This window comes from Centruroides sculpturatus, unplaced genomic scaffold, assembly GCF_000671375.1.
Source record: "Centruroides sculpturatus isolate CEXI.00-Female unplaced genomic scaffold, Cexi_2.0 scaffold305, whole genome shotgun sequence".
Lineage (NCBI taxonomy): Eukaryota > Metazoa > Arthropoda > Arachnida > Scorpiones > Buthidae > Centruroides > Centruroides sculpturatus.
Genome location: NW_019384644.1, coordinates 220,691 through 234,474, shown reverse-complemented (window position 1 = coordinate 234,474; position 13,784 = coordinate 220,691). Strand labels below are relative to the sequence as shown.

At 30.1% G+C, this 13,784-nt stretch overlaps 1 protein-coding gene across 1 annotated transcript in view; it reads right to left on the bottom strand.

The window, feature by feature from the left end:
• The window catches only part of LOC111626149 (titin-like), a 99,074-nt gene that overhangs the window by 76,685 nt on the left and 8,605 nt on the right, over positions 1-13,784 (bottom strand). Inside the window, exons 12-15 of the mRNA XM_023369449.1 lie at positions 13,543-13,731; positions 12,686-12,850; positions 12,423-12,622; positions 12,274-12,349 (exon numbers count right to left, since the gene is read on the bottom strand). Of these exons, the coding sequence (XP_023225217.1) occupies positions 12,274-12,349; positions 12,423-12,622; positions 12,686-12,850; positions 13,543-13,731 (630 nt within the window). The remainder of the gene's footprint in view (positions 1-12,273; positions 12,350-12,422; positions 12,623-12,685; positions 12,851-13,542; positions 13,732-13,784) is intronic.

Here is a 13,784-nt window from a genome sequence, read left to right as displayed (position 1 = left end):
AATACGAACGTTTGTTTCTTGAAAATTTGATCACGATTTAAATACAGTATTTACTTTTAATATTACCGATATGTCATCGAAAAGAAAACGTGTTGTATTATCATTAAAAGACAAATTAAAGTATTTGTTTCGATTATCCGGATTTTTCCTTATCCGGACTACCTTCACCCCCCAATTAGTCCGGATAATCGAGGTTCTACTGTATTCATTTTTCATTAAGCTGTTTTCATTAAATAAGTTCAAAAATAAATTTAACGTAACGTGGAAAAGTCCACATCATTCGCCATTTTTCTTGTTTTTATCTCCCGAAATTCCCGGCAGTCAGCGTTTATGTTCTCTAGAAAACGCCAGCAGTTGCGTCAATTCTGGCAACATTTTACTGGATTGATGCTGAGATTTTGAATACGCCCATAATTTACTTCAACTTTCGACGCGCGGTTTACCTGTGACGTCATTACTTAGTTTCTGGGAGCTCCTCCCATTTTTTCACCCACTGCGGATTGAATTTATGATCACACTATATATATTTTATAGTGGTTTTATGATAAAGTGTAAACCTTTAAAATGAGCTGTATTCTGTAATACTGCATTTACAATACTTTTTATGAAATATTGTTTTTTTTAATTATTGATTATTTCCATGCAATTAGGCCCTCATTAAAATTTTAGTTTAATCGTTGCACTTATTTTAAAATTTTTAATATACTCCTTATTTAGATGTTATTTCATTAGTTTATTCAAATGACAAATGATTGGCAATAACTGAAACAAGATTTTCCTGCCATAATAAATTATTCTTTAGTTTGATTCATAATAAAATGCAACTTTTAACATTATACTTTTTTATAAAATTAATTAAATTGCTTAATGTATTTGGGTAAAAGTAAATTATTAACTTGTACAGTAAACATTTAATGTTGTTTCCCAGGATTTACTTTATGAAACGATTATTTATTTACAGTTACGCAGTCCAGATTCTTTAACAATTTCATTTGCTTTGTAGATACAGTATTTAAAATTTTCAATAGGTGTTGACATGATAGGATTAGACTGGATCAGATTTGTAGGTCGAGGCCACAAATATACCCAATGATCTATTTGACATTTTGACTCTCAGTATGATTAAAAGACAGAATATTTCAATCTGGGATCTCACGATAGAATATTTTTAGCGCAGCCATTAACTTCACAATTTTAACAATATTTCTGCATTGACTAGTGAGAGAATTTAATTAGGAATAACATTTAATGCATAACTTATTCTAGTGATTGACTGTTGTAGTTACTTTATTTATGAATGTTCTATTTAGTTAATTCAGCAAAAACTTCATAATAGGATATTTTATTATTACTGGTTATGGTTATATGTTGTTGAATGTCATCTTATAGTTCTTATATATTTTTTGATATAGAGTATAGTTGGATATCTTATTTCTCGCGTTGTTATTATCTTATTTATTAACACGAGTCGCAGCCGGTTACAGTTTTGCTTAATATAGATGAGTTTAACCTACAGTGGGATAAGCCAGAATTAGTGAGAATGGGAGAACGACGCATCGATCAAGTTATTCATGATAAATTATGCGAGTCTAGATGAAGTTCGATACCGGAGTTTCATAGTAGTAGGCTTATTAAATGACTGTCTGGCAGAGTTCTTAAAGAATGAAATGAATGTTTTGAAGAAATTCGAAATATTGATAGTAAAAGCACAGTTAAAATTTTAAAATATTGCGACATATCAGCACAATGTTTTTAATTTTAACTCTTCTTATCTTTGGACAGTACTAGTATTTTTTTATTTCCATTGTGAATTTAGCTACACACATAATGAGGACGATCCAGTGGCGAGCGATACTCGACATATCTAGGTCATCTCATCCATGAAAATTTCTGAATTTGGGAAATTTCTGAAATTTTCCAGAGTGGCAGGAGAGATCCATACAAGAAAATTTACGTTTCACGACTGGCCACAGTTAGTTTCATTATAGATAGACCGAATATGGTTAATCATCTTGAGTAAGAAATGAGACGCTTCTCTAAGTGCACTCACAAATAGCTAAACCTTAAAAACCTTTAATATTCAGGTTTTTTTTATTACGTCTTCTAACGCTTTTGGTCAGTTGATTGACTTTATTCAGGAAAGAATCGAAAGATTCCGATTTTTACCAAACGAGACCTATTTGGGAACCAATCAGCTGACTGACAATCAACTGACCGAAAGCGTTAGATGTAATAAAAAGACTGCATATTAAAGGTTTTTAAGGTTCAAGAAATGCGAATTACTCCGATCCGAATTACCCATGATAAATTATACTCATTATGAACTGAGGATACTTATGGCATAGACTGACACCTTATCGCATTACAGAAAAAATAAGATATGATAATTTAATATAGAATGGTCTTGAATATAATTCCGTTTATCTGTATAAAAAATACGGTTTGGTAGTATATTTATTTGTAATGATTATGTAGACGTTACAGTTTGCTATCTTATAATATCCTAACTGCAGAACCTATGCAGATATTCTTCGTCCTTGTCTACACTCATCGCTATAGATAAAGACGGCCATTGAAAAGTGTCAGACTATTCAAACTCAAACTGAAGTTACCAGATAATTTGATATGAATCGTATGGTAATCCATTAGTTTGAAAGAAGCTGTAACAAACAAATATGGTATCTCAAAAATTTAGATTTCTATTCTTAAATTTATTATCTATGATCAAAACTAGTTTATGATGTCATTTGTCACATATAATATTCAATATTGAAAACTCGCTTTCGTTATGTTCTTATACAGGGTGGGGCAGAAAGGACGGACATTTTTAAAAAAATCACATCTGTAATTGTTACTACAAAAGATATTTGTTGGAAGATGTGAGTTCGTATTGAAATACAATCAAGTTACACATCATTTTACAAGTAAATCATTTTACAGAATCAAGTTAGAAAGCAACATCTCCTATCAAGTGTCTGTTATCAGTAATGCATTTTTGGAGGCGATTTTGGCGACTTCCACGCGAATAGCTTCTTGCAAAGAACGGGCTTATGCTCACATATACGTGCCTTCAAGTGTCCCAACAAGAAATAATTGCACATGGATAGGTCGGGCGAATAAGGATGCCAGTAGCGAGGTTGCGTCCGAAGTTTTCAACGCAAAACGTATACGTCGGACGTTCAGCACCGCCTTCCTGTAAGCCTAGAAGTTTGACAATAGTGTTTGGAACGTCGAGCATGATCCACTGATGTTCCAAACACTATTGTCAAACTTATAGGCTTACAGGAAGACGGCGTTAAACGTCCGATGTATACGTTTTGCGTTGAAAACTTCGGTCGCAACCTCGCTAATGAATGTCACTGAACCTGGAAATGAGGCGACCAGGAAAGAGACGACGAATAACGTCAATTGATGTTCTAGTTGTGTTGTCCGTTGCCCTATCCTGTTGAAACACACGTCTGATGGGAATACGTTTCCATCGTACGTAAGGATGCAGAAACGTATTCTCATCAGATGTGTATGACTGAACGACTGTTTCCTCAGTGGCACGCAAACACACGGTGTTCTATCGTCCACGGCTCCATGCTTTCAACTGAAAAGACAATACTAAGACCTCACTACTTTCACGCTACCTGCCACAAATCTGCCACTCTAACTGGTGGTGAGTTCTAGCCATTTCAAAAACGTCCGTCCTTTCTTCCCCACTCTGTATAAGAATCATCTTTAAATATTTCAATGAAACTGAACGCGCTTGTAGGAACATGGTTGAGATTATTTCAAAAATCTGTTTGTTATAAATTAACTGATAAATATCTGAAGTGCGTAGATCTTATTCAAATTTAATAAATTTTAAGTGAATTTAATTTGAAATATCAATGTAAATTCATGTTTCAAATTGCTATTGAGTGACAATTTTATTTCAATAATTAATAATTGAAGAATTTTAGTTACTGGATATTTTCCAACAATATTTGGGTGACAGACTCTTTCAGGGACTAGTTGAATTAATAGAATTGTCTCTTTTGTACGACTAATTATGATGTTTTATATTATTTAGATACTTTTAAGAATTTCTGTATATATGTATAGACTATTGTTCACTTTAATTCAAGTTAATGAAACCGATCAATGTGAGGAAATCATACTTTAATGAATGCATTTTACATGCAAAAAATTCTTATTTACTTATTTATATATTCTCTTACCGTATGTGATATACTAATGTTAAAAATTTTTTTCAAGATTTTTTTAACATTTTATTTCAAGAAAACTAATGTCCTTCGTGTTCATCATGAGTTCGGTCAGGATCACAAAGGAATGGCTGATTGGCGAAAGAAAATGCATAACATGTCCAAGTACCATGAAAAATTCTGAGTTTCGTGGACGACGATAGGGTGGGATGAGGGTGAGCATTAAGCCACCCTGAAATAATTTATTCAAGTTTACCTATACTGACCATTATTGGAGAGTTTCTTTAAATATTTTTGATTATAAAAATGAATTGATTATTCGTCAAGTAATTATAAGTTCTCATTAAACTTTATTCCGCTTATATATATATAGTAGAGCGTCGATTTTCCGAAAGTCAATCATCCGAAACGTCAATCATCCGAAAGAATTCCAGTCGGCAAATTTAAATTTTCGCCAGTGCTGTGGCGCTTCAATCTTTGGCTATGTTTTGGGCTACTCAAATATTTTACGTTTTTGATACTAAATTAACATCTGAAGTATAATTTTTTATTATTTTTATATTTTTCAATATATTTATTTTGTTTGTACAAAATAAAAAAATAATTTTTAACGATACAATAGTCTTTGTTAGGCTTAACATCGACGAAAATTCAACGCGAAGCGACACGCAACGGATAAAAATTTCGACATCGGGATACGTTAAACTATTTTAAATTCAGAAATAAATAATCTTTACCACTTTATTAAGAATTATGCTGAAAGTAAATCTTTATATAGCTAATATTTTGAAAGTATATCGATTTCTTCTATTTTTTTACTAATTTTTTACTTTCCGGCTCTGTAACAGAGGGAAAATATGGCGATCGGTCAAAAACATGACCCCCAGATTTTTACATTTTTGAACTCAGGGGACCTTGAAACGTCGAGAAATGTAAAAAAAAATCAAGGGTAATTTCTGTATGTACGGATGTTAGTGTGTATGAGGGGCACGATATTGTTCAACCTCTCATAACAAGAACTACAAGTTGTCGTAGACAGGAGTAAGGACGGCCATTTATGCCCTTTTATAATTTTGTTATTTATCTCATTCTTCACTTAAGGCACGAGAGTAAAATGACGTTGAGGGACATCCGGGAGGGAAACGTCACCGGAGGGGACTGAGTAGTGACGGTGCCTTCTGGTCACTACTCATTCCCTTCTGATATTGGAAATCAAAGGGTAGGAAGTATATGATTAGGAGGTGGGAATTAAAATGACAAATTCAGAAATAAATTTCTTTGTTTACATGAAAAAAGTAAAAATAATAAAATAAAGATATAAGTTACACATTTAACATTTTTATTTATTGACTTCGTATTTAGCTATTTAACTTACATGATAATAATTTATGTACACGTATATGTTTTCATTACAACAAGCTCAATTTAGCAAACATTTTTGTTGTTTCCCACAAGTTCGTTATAATGATATTCTACTGTATATCTTTTTAAATAGACTTAAAATCAATCGGATTTATGAACAACAAAAATTTATATTCCTTATAAAAGAATCTGTTGTTTCTCTTCAAAATAACTTTTCTGTCGTTGCTTTGTCAGAAACAGTCATTTAGTTAAGATTGGCTTGTCTTTACCACTTTATTAAGAATTATGATGAAAGTAAATCTTTATATAGCTAATATTTTGAAAGTATATCGATTTCTTCTATTTTTTTACTAATTTTTTACTTTCCGGCTCTGTAACAGAGGGAAAGTATGGCGATCGGTCAAAAACATGAACCCCAGATTTTTACATTTTTGAACTCAGGGGACCTTGAAACGTCGAGAAATGTAAAAAAAAAAAAAAATCAAGGGTAATTTCTGTATGTACGGTGTTAGTGTGTATGAGGGGCACGATATTGTTCAACCTCTCATAACTTGCTTAATAACTCCCGTACTTTTTGTTGGAAATTTCTGAAATTTTGCAGGGAGGTTTGTGCTTTAGGGGGATTGATGCTGTTAAATTTTGCTGTTTAAAAGTCGAGGGAATAGGGAGATAAAGGGGAGTCGTGTGTCATATCGCGAGTAAAATAGTCTTAATGAAGATTTTACTCATTATTAGCATTTACAATTTTTTTTATAAAACCCACATTACCCTCAAAATTAAGCTTTTTGCTATTTTATAATAATTAAAAATATAAAAAGTTTTAAAAAATAAAACGACATAACAGATGGCGTCACCGAAATTTTTAAATGTTGCCGGGAAAGTTAAGCAACTCGTTATTGATTTTTTTCTTTAATTTATTATTAAATAACGTTCTATTAAATTTGTTGAATCGCGCCTCGACAACTGGCTGGCTCGTGTGGCTTTGAGTTTTCTTCACATATCTAAAACCTAAATTGGAGTCAGTTTTCTGGGCCTTCCAGTCTTGTATGGAACCCTTGGCAGATCGCCCGAGTGTTTGCATTGTCTTATTTCATCAACCAACCAACCAGTTTGTTGAACGTGTGTATTGAAAGACAGTTAGATTGATTAATTAATTAATGTGAAGCATCAGCGTAATAAGATTGTATGGCCAAATTACCCCCATTATAGGCAGAGGCTGATCTTCGACGCTATCAACTACAGTAGGCGATAGGTGATACAGGCAAAAAGCAATATATTGATTTTTAGTACTCGTGACAAATAATGGAGATCCAGGTCGATTACGAAGCCGAATTTCATGACACTTTTTCGCCTGTCCATCTAGAAGACGTACGTCAGTTGGATGAATGATTAATTCATTGACGATTGTGTGAGAGTCAAATTTGGTGAAGAAATTTTTGTTCGATTTAGTTTTTCGTTAAAGTTGTTTTGCTAAAATCGTCAAATAATTAAACTGTTTCCCACGGACTTATTTCCTTGTGGAAGATGACACGTCGTATGTTTCACCCGGAATCAACGAATGAAAATGTGACTATTGGCCCCGATGTACTAAACCTCCTAACGAAGTCATGGGAAAAACCCAGGAGGAGACCCCTAATAAAAGGGAGAGGGTGAAAACAAGCCAGAGCAGTCGTCATCAACCCTTTTTCCTAAGTGTGTGTTCCAAACCGCCGTTTTTAGCCGTCGCCACTCGCAGCCGCCCAAGAAGCCGAAAAATAAAAGGACTACCCTTCGAACTGAGTTGCCGATCTTTCCTCGATTTGTGCATCGATACGAATTAGGACTCACGAGTATTTTAAGGTATTTATCATCTCGCGAACTTACTGTGTGCTCTCTCTTTCAGTCAGGGTCGCGTTAGTTTTATCTCTCTACATCCCTCTCCCTTTAGCAACTGTGCTAGCTACAGTAGACTCCCCTATAAAACGGATATAGTTCGGATTCCTATATGACGGCGAAAAAATTGCGACCGTATTCGTATAAACACGCTAAAAGAGACTCGTATAATACGGTAAAACGTCATCGCCGACTCGTGTCGCGACAGGACTGGTCGAATCTAGACCAATAGCGGATATTGCACAAACTGTTGAGTTTAAACGAGCAGCGGACCTACTAAAAACCATTTATTATTTAACGTCCATAAAAATTATATTTATATTAATGATGTCTCCAAAGTTCAGCAAAGTTTTCTCAGAAAAATAATTTATCAGGAAGCACGCGAGCGCCATTTGATGCACCGCTCCACGACGAAAATAAGCTTAATTAATTTTAATTAAGCAATGGCGTCGTCGAACGGTGCACACTCAGTAAGTAATCCTACAATTTTTTGTTTATAGCATAGTTTATATGGATTATTCCCAAAAAATTATATGTATTTTGGAAATGTTGAGTCGAATTAGTCTAGAATCGGTTAATTTTATGGAAGAAAACTTTTCAAACAGCCGTAGTCCGTAAATTGCATACGTGCCGGGCTGTGATTGGCTCATGTATTTAAGGACTCGTAGAAAATGGATTTCATAAAAACCGGAACATATCTACCGTGTTATAGGGGGGGGTAAACTGTACTTTTTAGCCATTGTGCTAAGCTTGTGGAAATGATCGTAAACTTGTAAACAATATCTATCAATAAACGGGTATTTTTGTTATATATTAATTTGTGGAGTGTACTTCCGGTCGTTTCCATCCGCCTCCGAGTCCGGAAGCCTACAACGCGATCGCTTGCGCAACGAAAATAGCAGCCAACCCGGTTTCTGTGTCTGTCCGTAAAGACACAGTGGTGTCAGTCCTGACAAGGTACCAAGGAAGTGCCGACCCTGCGGTCACAATTGAATTTCCTCCGAAATTAAATTTTTCATATACTACTATATCTTTACAAGTTCAATTTTAAGTAAATAAATTTCAAAAAGTCTAAAACAAGTTTTATTACTCATCTTACTTTTATTTACTCTTTTCAGCAAATTCTTAAAGATTTCACAATAACCGACATTTTCTTAGATTTATATAAATATATTTTTAAATAGATTATTATATCTATGAAATGGAAAAATGAAGATATAAATGAAACTTTGAAGATCAAGTTCTACTTATATGAATTTTTGTAATGAATTATTAATTTCTATACAGTTACATGTACTGTTTATAGGTAGATTTTGAACTGTTCAATAACTTATATTTAATATGTACAGTAAATTAGGCTTTGATATTTCGCTTTAGCAGGTAATTTTAAAAAGTATCGAACTCTAAAACTTTTAATTTCTTTAATAGATAACAGAAAGTTAATTGCATTAGTTAATGAAATACGAAAGTATCTCATGATGTAACTAATTAATTATAAAAGAGTAATTTATTATTGAAAAGTTTATTTTTTCTGGTTTATCGTATTTATTACAAATCATTTACATACATATATTCTCTCTTTTTAAACACTTTATTCTTAACAATTTTCTGTTAATTTTATAACGTTGTATATTATTATTATAATATTCATTTTATTTAAAAAACTTTGAATTTTGCGAAGTTTTAAAAATTTGATTTAGCTTGTTTATAGAAATATGTCTGATTGATCTTATTTTTGATTGCATCTTAATTGATCTATTTTATGAATGCAAAAGATTGGAATAAAATAGAAGTAAGAAGTTAGAAAAGCATTTATTCTACAACAGTAAAGGTAGCAGGAAAAAACTCTGTTTATCTTATCTTTAGGATAAATTTAGTCTGAAACATAATCCGATGTAAAAAAAGTAAAATATAATAAACAAAAATACATTCCTTTCTTTCTCTTTTCTGTAAGTACATGAACCTTGAATTGTCAGATAATATCTATCCACAAGAATTTGATTTTGAAAGGATACTCAAAAAATTATATAAATCTGTACTTTAAAGACTGGAATAAGTATTTGTTTTGTTACACCGATTTGATGCAGTTCACAAATAAATGTAGCATGAAATGGATGTTTTATTTATTTATTTATTTTTCATGTGATGGAAAAAGAACCAATTTATTTCACCGTGATATTAAATCATTATTAGTTAAGATATAAAATACAGTAAAACCTGCGTAAAACGGAATTGTGTGGTACCGAATATTTTTTTCGTGCGATTCCGTATATATAGATCATTATGGAGTAGCATGGATTATAGTATTGTTTACCATTCCTTCCGTACCTATGCTGCATTGTGAATCGGTCTCGACCGTAATAGTAAACATTGTGGCCGACCATATTTCCTAACAGGATTTCCTTACCTTTAAAATATTACATAAAATCATAAATAACAATTCATTAAAAACGAAAAAAAAATGTTATGCCATATTACGTTTAAAAATGATTAGGTCAATCATAAAAACAGAATGAATCAATGATAATTTAAAGTATTTAGTACACAAAAATATAATCCTAGAACAATTTTCAGAATTATCAGTAAAATTTATCGTAAAAATTCCATTAATGTAGAAAATTTCACGATATTATAACTCGCAATTTTTTTACAATCGCTAAATATTTAATTTATTTTAAACAACCTATATATTTTATCTTTATGACCTTATTTTATAAATAATAGGTTTTTGATGTAAAATAATTTAATTTAATTCAGCAAAGCATGATTTTAAAATGGTAACAATTAAATCAAATAGCTTAATTAATAGCGAAGTTCGATAACGAACGACGAACGTAAATAAAAAATTAATTATCTTGTATAGTACAGTACTGTACATAAGAAATCCTTTCGTAAATGATTTTTCGAATGATTAAAAAACTAAAAGTGATTTTTTTAAATTTCAATTTTTAGATTATTTTATGATTTTCGAAATTTTCATATCATAGCTACTCTGAAATACGAATAGATAATTTGCAAATCCGATCAATGAGTGTTTCTTCATAGTTAATTTTATGGATATTATGAGCAATGAAAATTATATTTTCTATTCTTTTTAATTGATATGCCGTATTTTCTTTTTTTAAAATCTATTGTTTAATATATAATTTGGTTGATTGTTGTCAGCTGTCTACAGGAAACTCGTAATATCAAATTATCAAAATATCATTTAATTTCATGCTATATCCTCTCTCTTATTTTTTAATGGTATAATTAACCGTGGAATAACAAAGAACCGTAGTACTACTTATATTAATTTCTTTTTTTAATGAGAAATATATTTGGTAGTATTAAATATAAGCTCCTCAAGGACTTTAAGTTAGTATTTCTAAGATTTTCTCCTGTATAATGGGATCTTATTGTTTTTCGTATTAATATAAATAAATATTCATTTGACATAACAAAGTATTTTACATTAGGTTTACCAATTTTAAAAAAACATTTTCATAAAATAAGGAAAAAATTACCGTAGGAAATTTCTAAACTTTAATTTTAAAATGTTTTTCATAAATTTAATATAAAAAATAAATCGGGTAAATAATTAATTAAAAATTAAATAATGGGTTAATTTTATTCTAAATTTTTCAAATAGTAATAATTCTAGTTTATTTTAATTTTCATTATCACAAGAATAGATAAGATTGTAAATAGACAAGATTGTTATATTGAAACATTAGACCTGTTTCATTGTACAGCTAATCTATTGCATCATTATTAGAATATTCGCTTCTAATATACATATACACGTATCATATTTAGCATTAAAATATTTTAAAAAAATGGACAAAAGTTATACATGTAATTTAATTTGTATAGCTTAACTAGAAAATTTGAATTTGATTGCATTCTTTGAAATCATCCTCATTCATAAAAATTTCCATCATTAAATCTGTAAATAAAACTATTTACTATCATAAAGAAACAGAAAAATTGTTATACAATTTACAAACGAAGAAAAAACTTTTAATTTATTTTATTTTTCACTAAAAAAGTATTTTTTCCATATAAATTAAAAAATCAATTGTAAAAATTGAGATTTGAAAATGATGTTTTCTTACAGGAGATATTTTTTGACAAATGAAACATTATAGTTATTACATTTGGAATAAANAGATATATATATATATATATATTTATATTTTCTGCATGAAAACAATACTTGCAATTTGGAACAATAATTAATTCTTTAATAAATCTAACATTAATTAACGACACAAATTTATATAAAATGACAATTATTTATATGATTTATATAAATAGCTATTATTTGTAACGATCAGAATATACTGGATGTAATCCAATAAGTAATATAAAGATATTAAAATGAAATTGGAGTTTGAAATTTGTGAGGAATTTTTAGTAAGGGAAGGAGTTTTTATATTTTATATTTTAAAATAATTCAATGACTTACATCCAGTTCATTATGATCTTTTGATAATTATTTTTTCTTCTTTAGTTTCTAACGATGGTGCAACATCTTAAATAAAAATTAACAGTGCACAATGTTGATGAAATGGTAAATTATCCTATATTTCATGCATTCACTACATAAGTAACTGAGTTAATGGACAGAATTTTGTTGTTCGTTTATTTTTATTGATTTATTTGCATATTATACTGCATTAAGAGTTTATTTATTTACCATTTCATCCACTGTGGGATTTCTACTCACAAGATACATTTGTATTTTTGTAACCGTTAAATATATAAATGGGCAAACAACACTGTAAATTAGTTGGATAAAGGGATTATATAAAATTTTAACAATGGGTGTGTATAATTTACATTATATCTTTTACTCATTGTGGACTATCATAAATATGAGATTCATCTTTCTTCTTCAATGAGCTAGTCTTTGGTACAGGAAGAGGTCTGTCTTTCATATTCTGTAAGAAAAATAATACAGCTTGATTATAATTAGAATAATTTATAAACAATAAAATATTAAAATTATTTTACTTGTGGAAGAAATGATTTCATTTCTTGATGAGGATCATTGCCACTTTCTGACACATCATCTCTCATTGGTACTGTAGCATATGGTGTTGGATAATTGGAAGATAAATCAGAATCTGGATAAGGATATTGTCTTGATTTTTCTATGTCAACATACCGTTGAGAAGCAGGGCCATAATTATAATGTTTCTCTTCTCTAAGGGCTTTAGTTAAAATGGTAATTACATAAATCTATTAATGAACAAAATATTATTTAAAAAGTTTACCTCTTTCTAAATTTCTTCTTCCTCTTGCTTTTTGTACCCAAATACATACTACAATAGTTACAACAATAATTGCTGCGACAGAAGCTGCTATAGGTACCAACAGTGATAAATCTAAGTAATACGGAGCATCTTGGCCACCAGTTAACAAAATTAAATTGTCATTGCCTATAAATAATTCAACAATTCAAAATAAATATTGACATGGATTACATTTTAAAAACAATAAATATAATACAACTCTCTTAACTGATATAATAAACTATATCAATTCACTAATTAACCAATTCTTTCCCCTATAAATCTCAGAGAAATCATTGAATTTTGATTTAGGCTATCTTATTTTTAACAAAGTGAAAAAAATTTATGTTTTAAATATAAATTTTATGACACACTGTATATATTTGTAACTGGAGAAGAAAAATAAATTTATAAATAAAAATATATAATGAAAACATGGTGTTATGGAATATACCAAGCTTAATTCCACAACAAGATTTTAAAAAATTATTGCTTGTAATGGAACAAAAAATTACCAAAAAGAAAAATAGTCAAACATTTAATCTTAACAGCTAATTATCAGGAGTTCAAAAGAATATTTTGTAACTGTGGAAACATGAACATTCATGCAACAGAATGTTCTTTGAATTCTGATATGCAATTAAGCTCTAAAGATGTTTGAACTTTCTTAGTTCTTGAATTTTTTGCTCCATTAAAAGCAGCAATTTTTTCTTTTTTTTTTCTTTTTATTTGTGGTCTCTATTTAAACTGAAATTTTCAGTTGATTGACTGATAATTTGTTCCACTCATGTTAGCTAATATGCTTTCTACAGATAAAATTAGCAAGTAAAATTACTTACTATGACCAGTTGTTTTAACATTCAATAATTCACTAGGATCTCCTTCTCCAAATTCATTAGCTGAGGTGACATATAATTGATATTCAGCACCACTTTCTAAGCCATTAATAGTAAACACATTTTCGGAAGGAGTTAATACTGGAATTTGCTGCCATCTTTCAAATTTCTTTCGATAGTGAATAACATGCCCTAATTAACAAAACATATTAATACTAAGTAGAATTTTAAATTTAAAAAATTTT